The following is an 11,913-nucleotide window of genomic DNA, read 5'->3' on the forward strand; positions in this document are numbered from 1 at the left end:
CTTTTTTTTTGCTCAACTAGTTCATACACATTTCTTGCTCTTCCCAATTTTTATTCTTTTTGTAGCCATTGTTAGTAAATCGAATCTTAAAGTGTGATGGCTTTGGCTTTTTGAAAAGTATTAATACTTCTTTTTTGGTTATAGCAACTAAACCTCTGACACTATGAACAATCTTACTTGGGTCTTTTGATTATTTTTTAGTAGTAACAAAATTATCCCAGCTACAAGTAATAATTAAACCTTTCCCCCTTTACTATTTGTATTATATTTCTTGTTTACACCAAGAAAAGAACTCTGAAGTTTAAGGTAGAGTGTGATGATAAAGGAGGCAGTTATACCTATAGTATGGTTGCAGTATACAGTTCATTTTCTTTTTAGGCATAGCCTAATTTTTTTTTTTTTACCATGTCCTTTTAAAAGTTTACATCTTAAGATATTTTGAGTGCCAGTAGTCCTGAATTATCTCTGATGGTTGGTTTCTGTGTGGTACATTTGATTTTCAGCCACTCTGATCTTTCAAGGATTTATTCTCTGACTTATAAGTTAGCCTTAGGCAGTGGGGGTTGGGGGGAGCAACTATTTCTGCAGTATCTGCATTTAATTTTCATGAATGTAGAAACAAAGTTGGTACAAAACCAAGTGATTTCAAACCTGTGGTTAGTAAGATAAATTTTTCACAGCTCCCCTCCCATTCAGTAATCAACACACAGTAACTCACAATTCTCATCAAAAAGAATTGATTTTGAAAGCTTGGCTTTATTTCCAAAATAAGATACATTATACATTTAAACTTATTTGTTTTAAAAATCCTTAGAAAAGTACCTATAAAATAAGTGCTTAGTTCTAAGGGGTATTATAGACCAGAAAATGATTTGCTAACACAGCTTAGTTTTCTAGAATGTGTTATTTTGGTTTTGCAAGCTAACTTTCAAGTTTTGTTTATGGAAAGTTTCTGTGACCTTTCTACCTGAATGAGCAGTGTAGACTGCTTGAGACATTGAGACTTTGTCCCCGCAGGAGTGAATTTCCGAAAGCTTTTAGTTGGGCTGCACTGCCTTGTTTAAATAACCAAACACCTGCTAGCAAGCCCTGCCATTGTGAGTGGCTGTGCATATTCCTTCCTTTAGGATTTGCAGGGCTGGAGCACAAAGACAGCGATTGTTACCAAATAAGCCTTAGTCACACACTTCTACCAATCGCCTTAGGAGGATGGTTACCATGGAATCCACCATCTGTTCACTCCCCGCTGCTGGAATGTGATTATCCTTGCTGGGCTGGGAAGTTGGGGTTAGCAGGAGAGTCTGTGTGGTGTGAGATTATCTGCAATGGACTGGGCTACTGGGAGGCTCCATTTGGCTCACTAGAAGAACAAATGAAGGCAGTTGTACTTCAGCCATTTGTGACTTTTAACCACAAGGATAAATCAGCTTTTCTCGGGTAAGTAACCCTGGCACTTTGTATCCAGTTTGTACTACATTTAGTATGTAAGAAGGAAAAGAAGCCCTAGGCTCTTCAGTAAGTAACCTCTAGCTTGCACACTTGTCTTTTATTCATTTTAGACCGTTAGTAATGCCGGTATCATTATATGTTGATGTTGGAAAAGGAAAAAATTATCCTTTAATGTTTAAAAATATATCCTGCCTGTGAAAGTATAGTATGACCCTTGAAAAGTGGAAAGTAGACAGTTATTTTAAATGGTTTCTGTGATGAACTGCACCAGTGTTCTTGCTGAAATTGCCCATGGCCACAGCATGTTCAATGTCTGTTCTTATTTGAGAAATAACTCTGGTCTAGAACATTTGTAGATTAATGCTCTAATTAGCACTTGTTCTGGACCACATTTTTTAAAATGTAATGCTTATGTAGTTTATTTTTGCAGTGCTTTTGTCCAAGTTTCAAGGGCCTGAGCATGTGGAAACAATGTGGCAGTGTGTAGACAGACGGAGGCTCAGACAAGATAAAGAAAGGTGAAACTAGGAAAATGGCTTGCATTTCAAGAGCTTCCTTTGTTATTTTGTTTGTCTCCACAGCCCTTAAAATGTGTGCTGCATATTGTGAACAGCAGAAGAAAATTTTAGTTTCTTTAACAAATGGATGACTGACATTTTTCCATGTGGCTAAGAGGTTGGTAGCTCAAACAAGGGACTTCTATGTCCTTTGTAAAGCAGCATTGTATTTCCTTCCCCAAACTGTGTCCTAAAATATGAAAGTGAAAAACAAAAACAGTACGGACTGTATATTCTTGACTCTTCTTTTGTGTAAGTTTTTCTGTCATTTAAACCACAGCACCAATACTCACTGGTCTGCCATTTTATTTGCTATAGGAAAGATGGCAAGGGAATGCTTTTCTTGTGCACTTCCGTCCTTCTGATTGTGCTGTTTGTTATCCTCTTGGGTAGTCATGTTAAAGGGCCAGTGGCTGCCTAGAGAGCCAGAAAGAATCATTACAAATAGACCCTATGCTTTATTTTTTTTTAACATGGTGTAAAATTAGATAACCTTGTATTGGTCAAGGACTCATGTTCATATCTCAATAGTAGGTTTTCAAGCCTATTTTTGTGGATTCCTGTTATTAGCTATAGTTGACTTTACAATTCTGTCTTTTATAGTTGCATTATTATTAAGCTTTTTAAAATATGCAAATTAATCTAGGTACATACTACCTCTAAGAAACAGCTTTCAACAATAACAGATGTCTACCTGAAATTCCCTAATATTTATATAAAATTTCCAGCTGATCTATCTTGTATTATTAGGAAAATAAATTTTACCCATCAAAATCAACCATTTGTTTAAAGTCATCATATTTTGGATGTTCTTGTTGCTTTAATTACTTTGTATCTTACAAATATTAAACAGCTTTTGAGTGAATGGGTATGAAATGTGTTCGTCCATGTGCCTGGATGTAGTTACTTAGGCCGCAGAGATGAGCAAGAAAAATCTGTGTGCTTCACCAGTGCTTTTGTGAATGTGCTTATTGTTTTCTACAGTTACTAAGTTAAAGTGGCAAGATGATGTTTTTAAAGAATGTGTGTTAGAATAGATAATCCCAGCATTTTATAGATATTGACAGGTAACTACTCATTTTTATTTAAAATCATTTAAGATGCCCCTTGTTCATGTTTTTAGCATAGCTACTAATAAAACCTACAAGGTTTTTTAATATTATGTGACCAAAATCTTTGAGAAGAAGTTTCATTCAGAAAGGAAAAGAAAAAAGTGGCCTAATTCAATATAAAAGAGTCTAAGTGCCCAGCTAACTCACCTGGTAGAGCATGAATGAGACTCGTAAAAATCTAAGATAGATTTGGGCTAATTGAAAGATGACTCCTCTCTAAATGATTTAAGAATAAGCCTTCATTCTTTATTCTCTAAATGATTTAAGAATAAGCCTTTATTATTTATGCCTTTTTCATGGAATTTTTATTTTGCCTCATGTGAATAACAACATAACTAATGTCTTTTCCTTGAAAATATCTATATGTGGGGACTTTAAGAAATAAATATTACATTGAAAAAATGTTTCCAATATCTTTGTTAGGTCAACCACTGGCAAACTTGGCAGTTCTTGAGGGTGACCTTTACTCAGATTAGTCAAAAGGAGCAGGCAACAGGGCCAGTCCACACAGAGTCAGTCAATGGAGAACCTGTGATTCCTAATCCAGGTACCCAATACCCAAGAACAAGGATGCATAGTCCTGTGGCTGTGGTTCCTTTCAGGGCTGTGGGTTTTAGAACCTGGGGAGATGTCTGCTTCCTTTCAAATCAGCAGCAGTAGTGACACCCAGCATTGGGTGCATGGTCTCTTTCCATGAGGATTGAGAATGCGCAAATTCTCAGGCCTGCTGAGAGCATTGTTTTTGGTTTTCCCCATCTTTCCTGTGTGGGAGGTGCTAGATTTCAGTGTTTTCTGAGCCCTTTGCTTACTCTTCTACCTCTAAGGGCTTTTCAGTTCTTCAATTCAACTTAAGGAACCTTGTGTGTTTTCTGTTGGTAAATATGTAAAATGAACTGTTCAGAATTATTTCTTGTAAAAGGAATATACAGGAAAAAAATAGAAAACTAAATTAAATGCTTAGAGTGATTTAAATCATCAGCCATCAGGACAGCTAATCAACTCACCATGAGTTCACTATGATCATATTGTCTCCTTTTTTATTGAATATTTTGTGGATTTCATACAATATATTTTGATTGTATTTAGATCCCTTATCTGCACCCTCCCCCCTTCCTACCACCATTCCCAATTTCATCTACTCATTTTTTATGTCAAATTTTGTGTCCCCAAACGTCCTTCAATGTGGGTCCATGCAGTGGAGCCTGGTTAACCTATCAAGAATCACACCCTTTAAAGAGACTGATCTCCCCTTCCCAGCAGCCATCAGCTTCCAGTAATTCCTCAAGTAGGATTGGGGTTTCTTACCCACTTCCCCACATCTATGATGAGATTTTGTATGGCTTGAGCATACATGGTATTTGTGCATGCTGTCATCATTGCTATGAGTTCATATGAGTAACTTCCCACATGTCTGGAAAACTGTTTTCCCATGGCCATCCACCACTTCTGGCTCTTACACTCTTTCTGCCTCTTCTTCTGTAATGATCCCTGAGCCTTTGGAATCAGATCTTTGATATAGGTGTCCAATTCATTGATAACTTCTCTTCAGTTTTTTATTCTTTGTACATTGTTCAGTTTTGGGTTTCTGTGTTAATCACCATCTGCTGGATAAGGAAGCTTCTCTGGTAAGAGTTGAGAGATGCCTTTATCTGTGGATATAACAATAAGTCATTAGGAGTCACTTAATACTATATTTAGCTTGTTTAGCCATAGATTCCTAGACCTGATAGCAATGTCATTTATGGACTACATCTTATGAAGTGGACCTTAAATCCAATTAGAAAGTGATTTATCACTCCCATAATACAGGCCAGTTGTTAAAATATGCAGGATTGAGCCAGGCATGGTGGCACACACCTTTAATCCCAACACTCAGGAGGCAGAGGCAGGCAGATCTCTGTGAGTTCAAGGCCAGCCTGGTCTACATAGTGAGTTCCAGGACAGCTGGGGCTACAGGGAGACGCTGTCTCAAAAAAAACAAAAAAAAAAAAAAAAAAAAGCAGGATTTATACCTGGATAAGGTTAATGAATAATTAACCAGGCCAGTTTTTTAAAATATGCAGGATTCATAGCTGGATAAGGTTAATGATTAACCTTTTTCTTTTGGTAGCATGTGTACCACTATGAAAGTTAGCCAGGAGAGATAAAGCTTTGAGGTCAGTACTAGCTTGATTTCTCCTTGTTTTTTCTATGGTTCATATATGTAGTGTCTTTAGCAATAGGGTCTTATCATCAAGTTCTGGTGGGTAACCAGAAGCAGGGACAGTGGCCAGTATTGTTGGTTTATTAAGGGTCTGTGGGATCCCTGTATGTAATTTTAGAAGCTTCCATAGTAGCAGATTTCCATGTGGCTTTTTCTAAAGGCCTTTAGGGTTAGTTATCCCTCCCTATACTCCCTCTTCTGCCCTGCCCTCCCATTCCCTACCCCAGATAATCCTTACTATTCTATTCCCTTTATATCACTGCACTGTGTATCTCCTCCCATGAAGCCACCCCATCCCCGACCCCTAGCCCTTGGCCATTTATTTATTTCCTGTTCATAGTCATATCTTTTTGATACTTCGTTTTGACATATTGAAATGCTGTCTGACCTTACATATTCAGACAGATGAACATCATGGAACTAATCAGCAGTGGTTAATTTCATATATTTTTGTTATCTCATTATACTTAACTTCTGAAATGAATCCTTTTCCCTTAGAATGCAGATTTCAAGTTCCTTTGGGATCACTGCCTGGGATGATGAGCTAGTAGGGGTTTTGGTAAAGTGTAAAATCAGTTATATATTACCATTGCTAGTAAATGCTGCCATGCTCACAGGTCCTGAGGGCTGTCTGCTAGCTTTTTTCCATGGCTGTTGAAAGTAGATACACTGAAATTTGCTCTCTCTTGCAATATCCCACATTTCTGTGTTGACATAATTGCAAGCAATGATTAGATTGAACTTAATTGTGTGCAGCAGCAAATATTTTCATTGCTGTGTTAGATGGAAAGCCTGTTACTGTTACACATGCATGTGAAAGATGCAAACTCACACAGAAACTGTAGAGCAGAGCTTGCTGCATTGAGAGAGGGGCTCCTCAGCCATTGACTCCTGTACTGGCAGCTGTTTCTCCTGGGTTGTCCTCTTACATTTTTATAACTTACTTCTGTGCTTCTCTAGCACAAGAAAACAAACTTTCCTTAAATTTTCAGGAAGTATGTGTAGGCTGCAGTGGCTGGAGCAGCTCATAGGCAGCTTCTCCTGTTCTCCATCATCATCGCTGTAACCTCAACAGAGTGTGATGGAATTTGAGGGTATCTGGCAACACCTTATTCTTAAAGTTCTCTCTTTACCAATAACTCCCACTATGGTGTGGGGCTAATTGCTCTTTTGTAACTGACTTCCACTGTATTTCTTTCCTTCTTTCCTTTTCTTCCTCTTTGCCTAAATCTGTTTTTTTAAACCAATTTCCTTCAACTCAGATTAATGAAATAATGAGATGTAATATATTCACATAGGCAGTCAGACTAAATTTGTGGTATTTTTCAGTTTCTATTATATGCCTCTAAATGTTTGCTTTCACATTTGTATAGAGACCCCAATCTAAACAGAATCATCTGGTTTTTAACCTAATTTTAGAGAAGAATTTGAGGCCCATAAAGATGAAGCAGTTATCTAACTTCACATAACCTATGAAATGGCTTGTATTGAGCACAAAGACAAGAGCAAAGTCAACTGACTGTATTGGCCTAATATAGAGCCAACATGGGGGTTGGTCACCTTAAAATCTTACAGGCAGAATTTTCAGTAAGTGTGTAGAGAGAACATAGGTCTGACAGATAATTTCTTCAATTACCAAATTCATAAGAAACAGATTATAAATGCCTCACCTTTTGAAAAACCTTAACTGTCAAATGGACCCTGAGTAGTTTGCATGTTATCTTCCTTACAGCTATCTTTATATGCAAAGTAAAATGATGATAATCTTGCTGATAACTCTTGAGTATTGGGTAGGGAGTAAAGCAAGCACTAAAGGACAGTCCAAAGAACAGCTGTAGTTTGCTCTAGGGTCAACACCTATCACCTGGATCACATTCCTGCTGTGACTTGGTGGGCCTTTTCTGGGACCTCACAGATGCTCAGCCTGTGCTTGCTTATCTCATTTCCACATCCTCTGGTTCCCTCACCAACCATGTTCCACCTTACCCAGGAACCCTTCCACACCACTGAGACATTCTTTCTTTAGAGATGTTACTGTCATGAATGTTTACTTTTCATTGCTTCATAAAATATTTGCTGAACAAAGGGCAAGATCATTGGTAACATTTACATGGTAGAGAGAGAAGACATGATAAAAGTAAATAAATAATTAAACAGTGTACATTTAAGCTATGGCAGTTACATGAAGACACACATAATATGTTGAGGGAATTAGAGCAGCAGGCTTTAGACTGGGTACTCAGGAAATGGCTTACATAGGAAAGTCTCATTTAAATAGAAGACATTAAATGGTAAGGTCACTACATGTGATCCAGTGTAGTGGGATATTTTCCTCACTTTATGAAAGAACACAGGTGATGGGGGCAGCAATTTTAGGATCATATAAAAGTCTTGTTAAAGGACTGGTGATATGGCTTAGTGGCTAATGATGCTTGCTACCAAGCCAGAAGATTTACATTCAGTTCCCTGGACCAACATAATAGAAGGAGAGACTCTTGCAAGTTGTCCTCTGACCTCTACATGTATGCTCCAATTCCAACACACAAATAAAAACCATTTTTTTTTTAATGTTGTGGTAAAGGGGCCCTGTATGTTCTATTTTCTTTCAGGACTAATGCTGAGTGTATGCTTTATTCAATTCAAGATGTTAATAGACATGTTTGGCAAAGCATTTCAGGACATAATGAACATTCATAATTTTAAAGTCGAGCACTAAGTCAGGTGTGGTGGCTCATACTTACAATCCTAATACTCAGGAGACTAAGGAGGAGGATTACTACGAGTTGTAGTCTAGTCTGGACTACATAGTGAATTCCAGATCATTCTGGGCCACAAAGTAAGACCTTTCCACCCCACCACCAAAAATCAAAGTCCCATACCATAGTAGCTGCTTGGCTAGCTCTACATTAGGTATTCACTCTCTTTAAACCTTGTATCCCTGTTGCTAGGACTACTGGAGATGATAGTGGATAAAGAGCTGTACTTAACACCATCTGTTATATTCAGAATAATTGGTGATACAGTGAAGGAAGAGTACAGGGTACAGCGAGGGTGTCCTGCTGGGCAGGTAAGGTATACCTTGGACCTCTGGTATAAGGAAATGATTATAGGAGGTCCATGGGACTGGGAGACACTAGGAGGTAAGTATAGAACTTAAGATCATGTAGAACAGGACATGATGATGGACATGTTAGGTACATGGAAATGTTTACTCTGTCTCTTAAAGAATGAGATTTTAAACATTTTGGGGAGAAATCCTTTATATTCTGAAAAGTTAAAATGATGTAACTGTTGGTGAGAACAGTATCAAAACAGCCAGAATTTGTCCTTATCTTATCATCGATTGTGGATGAAGAGGACCAGACCTTTCTGTCATCACCACAACACAGTGAAGTCATATCTTATTCTTGGCATTTATATTCTAAAATTAGCACAGAAAGTGAAAACTGCACAGTCATAAAGGCATAGCTTTGGAAATCCATACTGTCAAAGTCCAACATACTGGATGTGGGTCCTCCCCTCACCCCCTCTGTCTCACACACACCATTACAGGACACAACTACTGAACCTTTGACAAGTACTTTCTCTTACACAGCTGCCTTCTGCCTCTGCAAAGCATATATAGTTTAATTTGCAATGTTTTAAATGTATTTGTGATGATGCAAGTACTGTAATTAGACACTAATTGGCAGTTGTCCTAGTTTGTTTCTCCATTGCTGTGACAAAACACTCTGACCAATACCAACTTAGAGAGGAAAGGGTTTAGTCAGCTTACATATCCAGGTTACAGTTCATCAGGGAGCCCAAGGTAGGAATTCGGGGCAGGAACCTGGAGGTAGGAGCTGGAGCACAGGCCAGGGAGGAATGCTACTTATTGGCTTGCTCCCTTGGTCCCTGCTCAACCTGCTTTCTTATGCAACACAGGCCTGCCTGCCCTCCCACATCACTCAACAGTCAAGAAGATGCCTCACAGACATGGCCACTGGCCAGTCCAATGAAGGCAATTCCCCAACTGAGGCTCCCTCAACCCAGGTGTGTCAAGTTGACACCAAAGCTATCCAGTGCAGCAGTGCTTCCTGTATGTTGCATAATGTAAAGCTACCTGTCTGTCATCCTGTCTAGTCTTTTGAGTAAGGCAGGTCTATCTTCATTGACTAGGGGATGGATCCCAATTCCAAGTTCATCACCTATTAAGTAAAATAAAATGGGATTTTTAAAAACCTTATCTTTTCTGACCCTGAGCCTCTGTTCTTGGGGGGGGGGTTTGTTCAACTTTCAGTAATTCAAAGCCATTGTGTTAACCTAAGTAACATAATGATAGTAATAATCATAAATGATGGCACGTTGACTATCATGACAGCAGAGGAAATGTGGACAAAAGATCCTAAAGAAGTGATGGTGAAACCACTTAAGAAGCCCTTAAGTGGTTAGTGGTATAATTCAAAATGGAAGAAGAAACACAAATGAAAAAAAGCTATATATAATCAAAGATATACACACATGGTTTTCATTATATCGGCAAAAATATTTTGAATGCCCATATTCTGGATGAGTGCCTTTTATATTGTTCAAACTATGCTATGAATTGTTAGAACTTTTGGGAAAGAATGTGGTACTTTTATCTTAGAGAAAGCAGGGACATCTACGAACAATAGAGACGGCATCTACTTGGGTCCCAGGAGAGATGAATTCATCTAGACCTCACAAGTACCAAGAGCTTTAACAGCCCCTGTAAAGTCTGACCTCTTTGCCCACTATGCAGTGTGCATCCACCTCTTCACAGCGTCCTACACAGCTCTCTGTGGATTGCTGTAGACACAGTCCTAATGAGATGATGTAATGAAAGAGACTATAAAGGGCTAAGCTTCATCATTCAGGTTATGTCAGCTGTGGCCACAGAACACAAGTTCCTTCACCTGTAGCAAAATACAAGCATGTGCCTGCTACATCTGTCATTTGCTTCAAATTATTTTTTGGTTCTTAACAATTTTTCTGTATAACTATAGTGCTGGGATTGGATGTAGGACTAAAATCTTTAGGATTTATTAGGTAAAGAGCACCAAAATTTGTCATTATAAACCAGGCTTTGGAGGTGTAGGGGTTAATGAGGAGAGCTTACTGAGATTTTAAGCAGGCAGACAGTGTGTATATTCTGGAGATAGGACCTTGGCAGCTGGGTTTCAGGAGGAGGAACCTTAGTGTTTCCATGAGGAGCACTGTGATGATGAGTCCTGAGACTTAAGACAGTGGCACAAGCATAGACAAGAACTGAGAGCTCTAAAGAAGCAGAATTGTTAGGGTGTAGTGATTAAGTGGATACGAGAATGGGGATGGAAGAGTAGGAAGTGTCAAGGACAGCCTGAAGATCTAGCTCTTTAGATCACACATCAGTAACTAATACTGGGAGACCATGGGAAAAGTGGACTTATAGTCCATATTTAATACAGAACCTGTACTTAATTTCTCATCACATATCTAGTTGGCTTTGATTTATGTATGAAATTTATACACTTCACTATTTTTTAACGTTGTGGTTTGTTAGCCTTAGCCTTTAACAGCTGCGCTATCCCTCCAGCCCCACTTCACTCTTTTTTAAAGATTTAAATTAAATTTGTTCTTTGATGAGTTCATCATCTATATAGTGCGTGCTGATTACTGTCATCCTCACACTCCTCTCCCTCCCATCCTGTTACCTACTCTCCTTCCTGTAAGTCCCTTTCCCACATTCATGTCACTTTTTAAAATTAGTATATAAGGTGTTAGACATAAAAGGATTTTATTGAACTTTTGTGCATTTCATACAATTCTTAATCAAATTTAAACCCCCCATCCTTCTTCCCCTCCCCCTCACCAGACTTCATTTCTTTTTTTTCTTTTTTGATTTATTTATTTTTAATGGGACTTTTGGCTACTCTAACATTACCCCTCTGAAGAGGTAACCCTAAAATCTTTTAAGGATTAGATTCAAGCTCCCAAACCCTTTCAACATTTTTTGCCTTTTGAACAGAGGATTTTGCTAAGAGGCCCAAGGACATTTTGACTTTTAGTCCAGAAACTAGCTACTTTTCTTTGGGGTCTTTTTACCCTAACTGCCTAGCCAGTTCCTACCTCCTATTCTTATCACGCCATCCTCTGAAGAGATTACCCAAATTGCCAATAGGGAATAGGTGCATCACTCTTATCTCTAAGGGGAAAAGAAAGCCCATGAATCCTGAATAGGAGATGTGAAGAAGTCAAGGCAAGAGTAATTAGCATTACAAGTTCTACACAGGGAACCAGAAAAAAGTCAGAACAGGGCAATTTTCAAATGTTCATATGAGAGTCCATTGGAATTTCTTGACAAGGGCTTCCAAAAGCATCCCTCTATTGCGTTCCTCCTCATTTTTCTTTTGTCTTCCAAGGCTGGATTCTAGAGTGATGGATTCAGGATTTGCTTTCAGGTATTTTGATAGCTGTTGGAGTTGTTAGAATCCACTCCAGTGTCAGTTCCCTCTCAAAGGCATTTAGATAGGAGGAGAAAACAAATTTATCCATCATTTTAGAACAACAGCTGGCTGTCTCCCTTAGCTACAGGTGGGCACTACAGTATTGG

At 38.5% G+C, this 11,913-nt stretch overlaps 1 protein-coding gene across 4 annotated transcripts in view; it reads left to right on the top strand.

Moving 5' to 3' along the window:
* Positions 1–11,913, top strand: part of Fgd4 (FYVE, RhoGEF and PH domain containing 4) — a 278,130-nt gene that overhangs the window by 98,255 nt on the left and 167,962 nt on the right. For 2 of the 4 annotated variants that reach the window (XM_029561875.1, XM_008829644.3), the window contains exons 1-2: positions 1,085–1,437; positions 2,031–2,124. The exons of the other annotated variants lie outside the window; for them this stretch is intronic. Coding sequence is in view for 1 of the 2 variants with exons in the window: in XM_008829644.3 (XP_008827866.1) it covers positions 2,112–2,124 (13 nt within the window). In the remaining variant the exon portion in view is untranslated. Of the gene's footprint in view, positions 1–1,084; positions 1,438–2,030; positions 2,125–11,913 lie in introns of those variants that run through there. 4 annotated transcript variants of the gene reach the window in all.

The sequence above is a fragment of the Nannospalax galili genome, unplaced genomic scaffold, assembly GCF_000622305.1.
Source record: "Nannospalax galili isolate Female #2095 unplaced genomic scaffold, S.galili_v1.0 scaffold454, whole genome shotgun sequence".
Taxonomy (NCBI): Eukaryota; Metazoa; Chordata; class Mammalia; order Rodentia; family Spalacidae; genus Nannospalax; species Nannospalax galili.